The sequence below is a fragment of the Euprymna scolopes genome, chromosome 28 (genome assembly GCF_053919585.1).
Source record: "Euprymna scolopes isolate OS-2025 chromosome 28, ASM5391958v1, whole genome shotgun sequence".
Taxonomy (NCBI): domain Eukaryota; kingdom Metazoa; phylum Mollusca; class Cephalopoda; order Sepiida; family Sepiolidae; genus Euprymna; species Euprymna scolopes.
Genome location: NC_136509.1, coordinates 82649723 through 82662933, shown reverse-complemented (window position 1 = coordinate 82662933; position 13211 = coordinate 82649723). Strand labels below are relative to the sequence as shown.

The 13211-nt window shown below is 36.0% G+C and overlaps 1 protein-coding gene across 11 annotated transcripts in view; it reads left to right on the top strand.

Moving 5' to 3' along the window:
- Positions 1–13211, top strand: part of LOC145249704 (protein DENND6A-like) — a 242388-nt gene that overhangs the window by 137591 nt on the left and 91586 nt on the right. For all 11 annotated transcript variants that reach the window (XM_080111567.1, XM_080111570.1, XM_080111564.1 and 8 more), the window contains exon 6: positions 9604–9709. In XM_080111567.1, coding sequence (XP_079967693.1) covers positions 9604–9709 — 106 coding nt within the window. The remainder of the gene's footprint in view (positions 1–9603; positions 9710–13211) is intronic.

Here is a 13211-nt window from a genome sequence, read left to right as displayed (position 1 = left end):
GTCATAAGTAATAGTGCTAGTAATAAGCAATGTTTTTGTTTTCTTGTCAAAAAAAAAAAAGGTTATCCTACTCTTGAGGTCCTGGATATGACCTAAAACTATATCCGATGGTGAGGCCCCAGCTTGTGGGCCTTGGAGAGTGTGGAGCCACCCTTTAATTCCATTGCTCTCAGGTCCACTCTGACCCGGAGTGGTAGTACCTGTTAGGGTCCCAACTATGGGTTAAATAGAATCCGACTTAAAAAACAAATATACTCCATTAAAAAATCGTTCCTTGAAATCACTAGATTCGGCATTAAATAACCTGAAAAAGGTTGATATGCCGTAAAACAACCAACCAACCTACTCTTGAGCCAAGTGCTTTATTTTTTTCTGTTTTTACAAATGAGTTTGTTGAAATAGTTTTAGTGCTGCTTTATATAGTGCATCTTCCCTTTTAGTTTTTGTTACCAATTCGAACGGGTGCTACCAGATCAGGCTGTCGGAAGATAGTGGCTTCCTGACGTAAAGGTCCTGGATATGACCTAAAACTATATCCGATGGGGAGGCTCCAGGTCCACTCTGACCCGGAATCGTAGTACCTTTTAGGGTCCCAACTATGGGTTAAATAGAATCCGACTTAAAAAACAAATATACTCCATTAAAATTCGTTCCTCAAAATAACTAGATTCGGCATTAAATAACCTGAAAAAGGTTGATATGCCGTAAAACAACCAACCAACCAATCCTGACGTAAAATGCACTAAACATTGATGTTATTGTTTTTTAGTTTTTTTTTTTTTTTCCTTTCTCTTTTGCAAAACTCAATCATGTTTTACAAAAATAATAATTTATCTCTAAAAAAAACAACCAAACCAAACAATATGAATAAATATTTAAAGATATAAAAAAGAAAATTTGAAGCATAAAATCTTTTTTTTTCTAAAATTACTAGGTTAGGCATTAAATTACTCAAAGAGTTGATATGCCATATTTCTAATATAGCTGTTCGAGCTTGACCTGCAAGTGACAAGAAAACGGCTGGCGCTTGACGAGAAACTTGAATATTCATTGGTAACTACCAGAATTGAATGAACCTTTTCCATGAATCGTAAAATTTTGAGTTTAATTTTGGTGGTTCAAATATTCTGGCACTCGTTGAGTTTCATATAACTCTTGTATGTTCTGCTACCAGATGTTAAGATTAAATAAATAAGGTTCGGACAGAAATGTTATGAAAGTAAAATGTTTATTAGAAGTGCAAACATAAGCAACTTGTCTCAAAGAGAAGTACTAATAAAATAAAACACTTGGTCCCTTTTTCCCCTGGCGGCACTCTCTTAATATAAGGGGGATGTCATCAGTCTTTCCTTAGGCAGGATAAATAAGGTGGGATATTAGCACAAACAATCAAACGCTCTGATCCCCATCTGGCATCAATTGAAATGGATGGCTCTAGTCTAGGGGAGGCTCCATGTTTTGATAAGCTTCTGGGATTGAGCTTTACTCCTGACCTGAAATGGAACACGTACATCAAGTCTGTTGCCAAGGTCGCTGGAAAAATGGTAGGATCCTTCTACCGTTCCAGAAGATATCTCACTGCTGATGCAATTCTCTATCTATATAAAAGCCAAGTACGTCCGAGGATGGAATACTGCTGCCACATCTGTGCAGGAGCTGCTAAAAACAGTCTATCCTGCCTTGACAGAGTACGAAATAGACTTCGTGGCTTAGTGGGGGATGCCCTTGTCTCTTCCCTGCAACCTCTTTCCCACAGAAGAGACATGAACATGTCTTTGTTTTATCGTTACTTCCATGGCAAGAGCTCGTTTGAATCCAATCCCTGGTCCCCCCTCACCAATCTTTCACGATAAACACCCGTCTAGCTGAAACCACTGTCAAACATTTTCCCCACTCTTTAACTGTGCCAAAACCAAAACGTAGATTCCATGAACAAAGCTTCTTTATTAGAGGTGCACACCAGTGGAACTCTTTTGTCTGCCTGTTTCCCACATGACTACAACTTAGATGTCTTCAAGTCCAACATAAACAAATTCCTGATAAACTGCCGCCTTAAGTAAGACACTTTATCAAATCTCCTATACTAACAATTACTACGATACTATCCCATTGATTACTGTATACGCAATAACATTATCCCCGCATGGCTTCCAGGCCTTGATAAGTGGTGACTTCCATGTAAAAAAAACAAAACACAGTAAATAACCCCAAAAAGGGTTGATGTGCCGTAAAACCAAACAACTAAACTCAATGAACAAATTGAGTGCTCCTACCTCCATCTTGACTATCACTCTAACAGTATTGCCGAGGTTGTGTTGACTCACACAAGTAAATATTTTTACAGACAGCTTTTTTGTATTTTGGTAATTCTGACATCAAATGAAGAACCTGGCATCGGATGAAAGGATCTTTCTTTGAGTGCCGTTTCCCTTTCTTTTGGAAAGTCTCTCCTGATCTAGCTTTTGATATGCTTCCATTTTCTTAATAGATCGCGTTCAAACCTCTTGGTATTTCTCCTCTCGGTTACGATTCATCTGGATGCAGAATTTTTATGTTGTATTTTGCAATCAGAAATGAGACGTTCACCTGCTTCTCCTCGACTGCAAGTTTGGTACGAGCTCGGAACTTGTTGGAAGAAAAATAATGGCAGTTTTCTTGACAGGAATGTTTTAGAAGGTGCGAGGAAGGGCGAATAACATAAATAACCAAGAGAAGTTGTGAAAGGAATGGAATGATGTAAATATTTAAGATGAAAAAGACATGGTCTAATTATAACATCACAATGTATTCTGGCTTTGTGAAATACTTTGTAATAAACTGGTGTAAATTAGGTGCTTGTGTAGGTTAGTGATGTTTTAAACCAATGCATTTCAAATGAAAACAGTATTACATACTTATGTGTCATGTCGCAGTTAATATAAATTCCAAAAATTATGAAAAATTATCCAGTAGAAAAATAATTACAAGTAAAAACAAAATTATTGAATTCTCACGTTTCATCATTTTTTTAATATGGAAAAACTGTCAGACTAGTTCTGTATGACAAACTGATTTATCTCCCCTTGTCTTAAATTAAGTCAGCCACTTTTATGCCAAAAATGTCTCCACATAATTGTGGATGGCATTTTTGTCAAAAATATATCTAACACATCTTCAACTGGATCATTTTTCATAATTTTTAGAATTTATACGTATTTTGACATGACACATAAGTATGTAATGTTTTTACCTGAAATGCGTTAGATTAAAACATTACTAATCTATACAAGCACTGTAAATGATTAAACGAGAAGGGAAAAGAGGATATCTTATGTTGCGACTGGGGAACATTTGTAAATTTAATATTCCCTTGACGCTTCCTCTTTTACAGGAAGCCAGTTCAAACTGTCTTGAGTGAATGCAGGTGGGAGACATACATGATATCACAATTTATTCTGACTTTATGGAATACTTGGTAATAGAATGGTGTAAATTTTTCCAAAAGTATTTTTTGTTCAGGTCGAAATGAAGTACTATTTTATAAACTAATACATTTAGATTCCTGTTTAAGATGGTGGCCATTTGAAAATAATTCAAATCCTGACAAAGTATTTTGTGGAAAGAAATAAAATACAATAATTTTTTTTTTTTTTTTTTTCATAAAAACATACTAATAGACCAGATTCAAATTAAATATTGTTTTTTTTTTTTTTGGGGGGGGGGGGACTATCAATGGCAAAGAAACATTAAAGCGACTGACTTGAATTTATTTATTAGATATATAAATTTTTTGTGGAAGATTTTATTAGACCAAAGTTTGATCTTTTAACCTTTCAGGAGTCTAAAGAATTTGGGATAAGAAATCGACAAACCTGGTTATGGGAAATTTTGGCACATCTTTTTGGCAATAATTCAACGTGAAGGCATCGGTCTCCAAAGTGAATTTGCAGTTACCCTTGAGAAACAAGTTACAGCTTAATGCAAATAACTATCTCTTTCTACATATTTTTGTTTCATGTGTATATACACACACACACGCATATATATACACACACACACACACACACACACACATGCATATATACATAGACACACACACACACACGCATATATATGTATGTATACACACACACACGCATATATATGTATACACACACACGCACGCATATATGCATACAGACCCACACGCACGCATATATGCATACAGACCCACACGCACGCATATATGCATACAGACCCACACGCACGCATATATGCATACAGACCCACACGCACGCATATATGCATACAGACCCACACGCACGCATATATGCATACAGACCCACAAGCACGCATATATGCATACAGACCCACAAGCACGCATATATGCATACAGACCCACAAGCACGCATATATGCATACAGACCCACAAGCACGCATATATGCATACAGACCCACAAGCACGCATATATGCATACAGACCCACACGCACGCATATATGCATACAGACCCACACGCACGCATATATGCATACAGACCCACACGCACGCATACACACACACACATGTACAGACACACACACATGCACACACACACATGCACACACACACACATATAGACACACACACACGCACACATATATAAAGACACACACACACATATATACAGACACAGACACGCACACACACATATATATATATATATATATATATATATGATGCACGCATACACACCCACACACACATATATATATATATATATATATACAGGTACACACACATCTATACATAGACACATATGTACACGCACACACATAGAATACATATACAGACATACACACACGCACATATATAGAATACATATACATACACACACACTGACATACACACATATATACAGACATACATATATATACACGCATACTTACATACATACACACACATGTACATACGCATATACACATCATACAAACGTATATGCATACACAGATATGCATGTACGTACACACATGCACACACATGCATACTCTTTATATTAATGGGTTCTGTTTATCAGCTATCGTCATTGTAGCAGTGATAATAATTTTTTCTGAATTGGCATATGTTTAGTGCATATGTACTAATGAAGGTAAAATAAACAACTATTTTTAAACAATTTTCTTGAATATGGCATGGATTGGGAAGTGGGGGAGGTGAATTAGTATTTATTCGCCATCCAAAGAATTCATGTATGACACAAGGCCAATTTTTTTAAATAATATACCTAGTGTAATTTACTCTGTCATTATTAGGGCTAGGACAACAGCATATTCTTTTCATTGTTTTTGACCCTCAAGTGTGTATCCGTTGATATCTTATATGCTTTTATATAGTGATGTGGTTCTTGGTTGATTAACTGCGGCTAACATAGATTCCAGAGTAAAAAAAATGAAAAGAATATGTTGTCATAGCCCTAGTCATTATCGGTGATCCCTGCAGTCAGTGACGGCAAATCTTTTCAGATTTCCAGCATTCACTGCCTAGTCTGATTATCATTGTAAATCACTTTATTACAACAGCTGTTTACCATTGATTTCTTATTGATAACGACCATTGGCATTATTTTATTTCATCATACACTAGCAGGAATGCCTAGCGTTGCCCAAGTGTTTAGGTGGTGTAGTAACGACCTTGGTGGGGGGGGGGGTCAAAACAACAGTAGCAGGGTTGCCCGGTTGTGTGTAGTAAGGAACCCCCGGGGGGGGGGGGGGTAAGAAGGTGGTAGTGGAGGGGGGGCAAAACAATAGTAGGCAGAGGTGTAAAAAAAAAAAAAAAAAAAAAAAAAAAAACTGGTAGCAGGCAGGCAGGCTCGAACCCGTAACACAAAAGATTAAAAAGGTTAAAAAAAGACAAAAAAACATGACATTTTAGCCGATGTCTCCATCGCCTGACCGGAAGTTCGGACGTTGAAATTAAGCGTAGTCAATTGAAAAGATGATGACTTGCTAAAATGTCAGAGAAAAAAGTGACCCCTCAGTTGAGGGTGAAGGAATGAATGTTTTCAGCCAATTTTTCGATTTTTGTCGTCTAAAGGACAGAGCTTTAAAACGATACCGATTTTGTCAGGATCCGTCACCTCTGTGAAAAGTTTTTGCAAGACACACGCACATACACACACACATTTTGCCTTTTATACATTAAACTAGCGGGAGTACCTGGCATTGCCCGGGTATGGAGAGGTGTGTGGGGGGGGGGGAGTTAAAATAACAGAAGAAAGTCCGGATGGAGAGGTGTTTTTAAAAAAAAAAAAAAAAAAAAAAAATGGTAGTCTGGGGGGGGGGGGGGGTCAAAACGGTAGGTAGCCAGGGTAGAGAAAGGTGTTAAACAAAAAAAAAAAAATGTGGTAGTAGGCAGGCAGGCTCGAAATCATGACGCAAAGGCAGAAAAGAAGGTGAAAGAAAATATGACGTCTTACTGATGCACCATCATCCTATCAGAAGGTCAAAACGTTGAAATTAAGTGAAGTCAATCCAACCGATACAATGACTTGCAAAAATGGCGACTAAAAAAACCGACCCCTCTTTGTAGAAAACTGCCCAGTTGAGGATGAAGAAATTAATGTTTTGGGCCAATTTTTCGACATTTGTTGTCCGAAGGGTCGAGGTTTGAAACGATACTGATTTGGTCAGGTTCCGTCGCCTCTGTCGAAAGTTTTTGCGAGACCTACACACACACATTTTGCCCTATGTATGTATATAGAAGACTAGCGAGGGTAGATAGGCAGGCTCGAACCCATAATGCAAAGAAGGAAAACAAAAAAGTCTTACTCCATGTCTCTATGGCACAACCGGAAGTCATGAACGTCAGAATTAACCGTAGTCAATCGTAACAGGAACGATGACTTGCTATAATGGTGATGCAAAGATCGACCCCAGGGTAAAGGAATTAATGTTTTTGGCCAATTTTTCGATATTTGTCATCCAAAGGTTTTAGGTTTAAAACGATACTGGTTTGGTCAGGTTCCATCGTCTCTGTCGAAAGTTTTTGCCAGACATACAAACACACAGATTTTGCCTTTTACATATATAGATTAGCAGGCCACCCGGTGTTGCCCAGCCATAAAATATGCATAAATATGATATTTAAATTCATGCAGATTTCTTATTTGTAAAAACTTTATCTATTAATTTCCTTTTCTCTCCCCTGCCATATTCTTGACAACTTTTTTTCTTCTTTTAATCTAAATTTTCCTCGATTTAGCTCTGTTGAGCAAGGAACGAAATCGGGTTAGCTAGCCTTTCTTCATTTTTTTTTTTTTTTTTTTTTTTTTTTTTTTTATCAAGTTAATTGGTCTATATTTAGCCATAATTAAATTTTGTACTTCCCCCAAAAAGTCAGCCCCTTTAAGAAACTCGTTTCTTATCGTTGAGCACTTTCAGTTGAATTAAGTCGGTCAATTTAGCTCTTATGCATAGATCATCGTGTAACAAGTAGATCACTGTGACTGACGTAAAAAACATTTAAAAAATAAAATGTTTAAATTCAACATTTCTCGCGGTTAATGGTAGCCAATTGGATATGGTTTTTGCTAATCGAGCTAGAGATGGCTTGTGTTGTTTTGTTTGAATCTGTCGACTGGTGTTAATCATGACACCCTGCACTGAAGATTCCCAAAAGAATGAAACACTAGTGTCTGTAGGTATTTAATTATTATGGTAAATAATTATATATATATATATATATATATATATATATATATATATATATATATATATTTGCAGCATTTTTCAGTACTACTTCTGAAAAACGTCATCCAGTTTGGAAATGACTGATCGTTACCAATTGATGATCCGGAAGTTAGTGATCATTTTATTTGAAATTTATATACTAAAATGATTGCTCATTCTAAAGTCTGAAATACCAATTTTTTTGTTTCAAGAAATTTTTACCGCTTACTTTTTCAAGTGGTTTACATGTAATTAAAACTAGATTTTTTTTTTTTTTTTTTTTTTTAAATTAGTAAAAGGTGCACGTTTAGTTTTATCTGTTATTATTTGTTTCATGCTAGTCCATAACTCCCTGATCAACCCTCTAAAAAAAAAAGAAAGAAAAATCGTCAACCTAATAAGTTCCGAACTGTCAGCTAGGCTTCAACCTCTGTCCCATCAACGAAATGTTGCTTTCCTCTGCCTGTTTTACAAGTATTTTAATGGTAGATGCTCCGACGAACTATAAGCCCTTGTACCCCATCGACGTAAATACATCCAACTCGAAAACAGGACAAGAAGCAAAATCCTACCCCTTCTCTGTAGAGATGCCAGAAAGCCTATAATAGTTTCTTCCCCAGAACTGCTAGACTTTGGAATTCTCTTCAGAGTTCCTGCTTCCAGGACTGTACTGGCATGCAGAAGTTCAAGTGTAATGTAAACAGACATCTTGCTCAACTCCCTACATAGTATCCCTGCAAATTATACCCCAGATAGATCTCTACATCAAAGTGGCACTGTGCCATGTTTGGAGTGAAAATGCAATAAAAATTCAGAGAATTCTTCCTTCAAACTCCTCGGCCTAACATTCAAGGGCGATATGAACTGGAACAAATACGTTGAGGACATTGCAAAGGCTGCTGCAAAGAAGGTGGGTTCTTTCTATAGAGCTAGAAAACTACTCATACCTGAGAGTATCCTGTAGCTCTACAAGACCACGATTGGCCCATGCATGTTGCCGCATCTGGGCTGGTGCATCTACCACTAGCCTCTCCCTCTTGAATAGGGTCCAAAAAAGAGTTTTCAATCTAATAGGTCCCACTTTGTCAACTAAGCTCCAACCCCTGTCCCATCGCCAAAGTATTGCATCTCTGTGCCTGTTTTATAAATATTTTAATGCAATGTGCTCTGATGAACTCATGGCCCTTGTGGCCCCTTGACGTACATCTCACTGACAACAAAATCTTTTCGTTTCGTTCTTCTCCTTTTCGTAATTTTCTATCCTTTCTTCACTTTTTTTATTATCCCCTGACAAAGCAGGGATTGGATCTAGTAATTCACTTCCGTTCATCCATTTGGATTTGGATTTTTAAAAAAATTTGCACAAACATTACTCGTGGTGAAAGTAAATTTTTTGCCAGAGCAGATTTTCTAGGATAACTCTGGTTGACCCCCACTCCCATCCCCAGGGGGCATTATAGGGGTAAAATTGCCGCAAAATCGTTCGTTTGATCGTTTAACACTTTTCTCAATAACTATACTTTGGATTTTTTGTTTTAATTTTGCACAAACATTAGTCATGGTGAAAGTAAATTTTTGCCAGAACAGATTTTCCAGGATAAGCCTGGTTGCCCCTATCCCACTAGGGGGTATTATAGGGTTAAAAGTGCCCCCCCAAATCATTCACTTATAGAGGGAGACTCCGCATGCTCGGCTTGTTTTAAAGTAAATAAAGTAGAAATTATTTTTAGTTTAAATTGATATAAAAATTAAGCAGATAACGTGGATTTTTTTTTTTTTTTTATGGAAATTTTTTTATTTTTTTTTTCCATAAAAATAATTTCCTTCGTCATCTCTTAAATCCTCCCCGTGTCATTGAATTCTGACTAGTTTCAATCTGCTATTTTTTTTTTTTTTTGTACATTTTTTGTTATTTACCTTTCTCAACTTTTTTCTTTCAGTCTGTGGTGCTAATTTCAAAACTTCCATTCCCAAATTTATTCTCCCAACTCGTGCGGATCATTGCTCCTGAATATTTTGATAGCGGAGAACCAAGTGTTGAGGCAGGTGAGTATGTGATACTGTCGGCACCTATTCCCCATACCCACCCAAGGTTAGGAAGTAAAATGAAGGGGAGGGGGATCTAACAAAGAAAGAGGAAATAAGTTTATCGACAAAACAAAGTTATAGTAAGTTGTTCACAAAGGAACACAAAAGAAAGCTGAACTAGGATTGTTAATCAAGGTGTGGCAGTGAACAGGAACAAAAGATCAGTCAATATATTTTAGAGTTAATGAGTTTTGCGATAGTTTACGGCAGTACACGGACGGTCTTAGGTTTGCAATACTTGATGATTTCGAAAGCGATTATAAGGTCTTTAAAGTTGATGGTCAAAAGGAAATAAGAACTAACTTCAAAACAAATGTTATGTAATAATAAGAATATTAAAATATAGTTCTTTGATCAGTGAGAAAATATACAGAAATCTTTTGTATTTACTGAAATTCCAGTTTCTTCAAATGATGTGGTAGTTGGCTTTTAAGGGGTTTCTTTCGGCTGGATTTTCATCCTAGAAACATTACCGGAGTTCTAAACAGCAAGTCAGCAACTTAAAAATTTAACAACTGAAGCGGCTACTAGTGCAGTGTCCTATGTTCTATGTAATGTCATAACAAAGAATTTTCTTGATTATTTCAGATTGTTCCGAAAACATCCTAAATGGAATATTTTTATATTCTTTTCAACTGAAAGCCATAACACTTTTTATAAGGAAAATACCTTCTCATGATACGTACGATATTATTACATTTAAAAACAATTGTGATAGATGGACAAAATCTCAGTTTCTACAAAAAGGTGAAGGAGTACACAAACCGATTAATAGATATTTAGTAGAATAGAAGACGATTAAATTTAATTTTAATTTTTTTTTTTTACATAGGCATCCCCACTTATCAAGGCTCAGAAGCCACTCGAGGATATGTCGTTTATTATAAAGATTAATTTTTGGCATTTATAATTGCGGTCTGAAAAGGCAAGATAACTTGCTCTTCTGTGATTAAACACCTTAAAAATTGCTACAAACCTGTTTTTGTGCAACCTGTAGGGTACCATGAAGTCAAACAGAACAAAGAAAAAAAGAAAATGGCCACTTTTTCTCTTTATATGCTTGTAATATTGTCACCTAATATGCAGATGAGATGTTTTCGGCTTGAAAATAAAATGCCTGATTTTTCAGAGACTGAATTGATTTGGGATTTTGACGTTAGGGTAGCAAATCTTGTCAGCAGTGTGCCGTGTTTTGGAGTTGAATTTGTGATGGCAGAGCAATGCGTTTTAAAGTAACGAGATTTTAGCGGCAGTGTTGAATTTTGAGGAGTGAATTTTGTTGAATTTAACCCTGGAAATTGTTACTTGGAAGTGTAGAACAGTTTACACTCTATTGTTTTAACTACAATTTAAATACAATTTCAGACGTACAGCCTCGTAGCTCATACGCATATGGTGTAATCCAGACATACAATTTTCACAAACTGATTGCATTAAATTAGACTGTATTTTGGCAATAACGTGTTGAATGTAGGCTTCCAAGTGGTCTGGTTCTGGATATGACCTTAAACTATATCCGATGGTGAGGCCCCAGCTTGTGGGCTTTGGGGAGTGTGGAGCCACCTCTTAATTGCCATGGCTCCCAGACCCACTCTGACCCGGAGTGGTAGTAACTGTTAGGGTCCCAACTATGGGTTAAGTAGAAACTGACTTGAAAAAAAGAAACAAATATATTCTATTAAAAACTTTTTCTTCTTTCACTGGATTTGCCATTAAATGACATAAAAAGGGTTGATATGCCGTAAAAAAAATAACCAACCAACCAACCAACCAGTCTATTGAAGAATTGAGAATCCCAGCAAAGTACTCGATTCTGAAGAAAATATCAAAATAAGAGCGTAATACTTATGTTTATGTTACAGGAGATCAGAAAAACATTGATACCATTGGTTTCAAATCTAAAACAAAGAGGACCAATCGCTGGTTTCTTATGTGAGATTCTCTTCAGTTTCTGTTCATGTCTGCATCTCTGGCCCTTTGAATTTGTTTGAAACCGGCGGTACCAATGTTTTTCTGATCTTCCGTGATACACATATAATTATAATTAAATAATAATACTTTTATACCTACAGACATTTGTGTTTCATGCTTATGCAATCATCAGTGTAGGATGACAATTCTTGCTGGTCGGGAGATTTAAACCCAGCCACAAAGCCAGCTTTGACTTTGTTTGCTAAGCCTTTACCTCTGGACCACCAAATGATTACCATGAAAAATGAAAAGAATTAATCTATATATTTTATTTATATACATATATATGTATATAAATATACGCACACATATATATATATATATAAGTGAAAATGTGTGTGTACATTCCCTATGCAATAACTGTCAATTTTAAGTCTACAGACTCGAAACTTTATATACAGGGTACTGAGATTTGGGAAAATCTTTGATCGGTTTTCGGCCAGAAATTTGGCTGTTAAGGGGTCAAAGTTCAACAATTTGACCTTTGAGAACTCTATCAAACTCCTCCAACAATTTTGGGTCTAAACACTTGAAATTTTAGATATAGATTCCTTGGACATGGATCCAACTTAATAACTTGATTTAAGACCCAAACAATAAATGTTAAGGGGTCATAATAGAGGTCAAAGTTAAAAAAAATCCAGAGTGTTCGAACGACAGAAGTCATAAATGTTGCTTAAACGCTAGTTGACCGACTTTTAATTTATATTGCCCAAACAGTGCCCATCCTTAAGTATTCTTAAAAGGGCTTCATAATTAAATAATTCTTTCATTATTATTCATGTGAAAACTATATATATACTAGCAGGGTGACCAGACATTGCTCGGGATTGAATGATGATCAATGAATGTTTCACACTGCCATTTCTTATTGTCATTGAAATCGATGACATAGCCCATTTTTCAATCAAATCAATTGATTGCCTATTCTGATCGGAGACCCATCACGATGTGCCTGGAGGAAGCTTTACGTGCCTCTTACAGTGACTAAGTTAACAATGTAGTATAGTCTACATTGCATTGTAGAGAACCTACTGTTGATTTTAGAAAATTATTTTTATATATATATATATATATATATATATATATATAATGGCTCATATTAAAGTTTAAAATGAAAGTCAAGTATCATTGTGAAATTGTGCTTTAAATAGAAACATTCATTTCGAACATGCCCCTGTCATATCAAAGAACCTACTGTGTATTTTATACATTGGACCTTTTGGCTTGCATGATAATAAAATTTCTCAAATACACCAATTTGTGTTAGATGTTAATTTTGGTCAAAATCCCTTGTTCCTTTCATTGGATTATTTTGATTTTTTAATACTTTTTGAAGATATTCTGACACAAAACCTATCTAAGAATGCTGCCAGACTCATAAAGTACCTTCATGTGAAATTTCATAAAAATTGACCCAGTCATTTTAGAGTCCATAGAGAATGAACTCAGACACACAAACTTCCTTACATACATACATACATATATA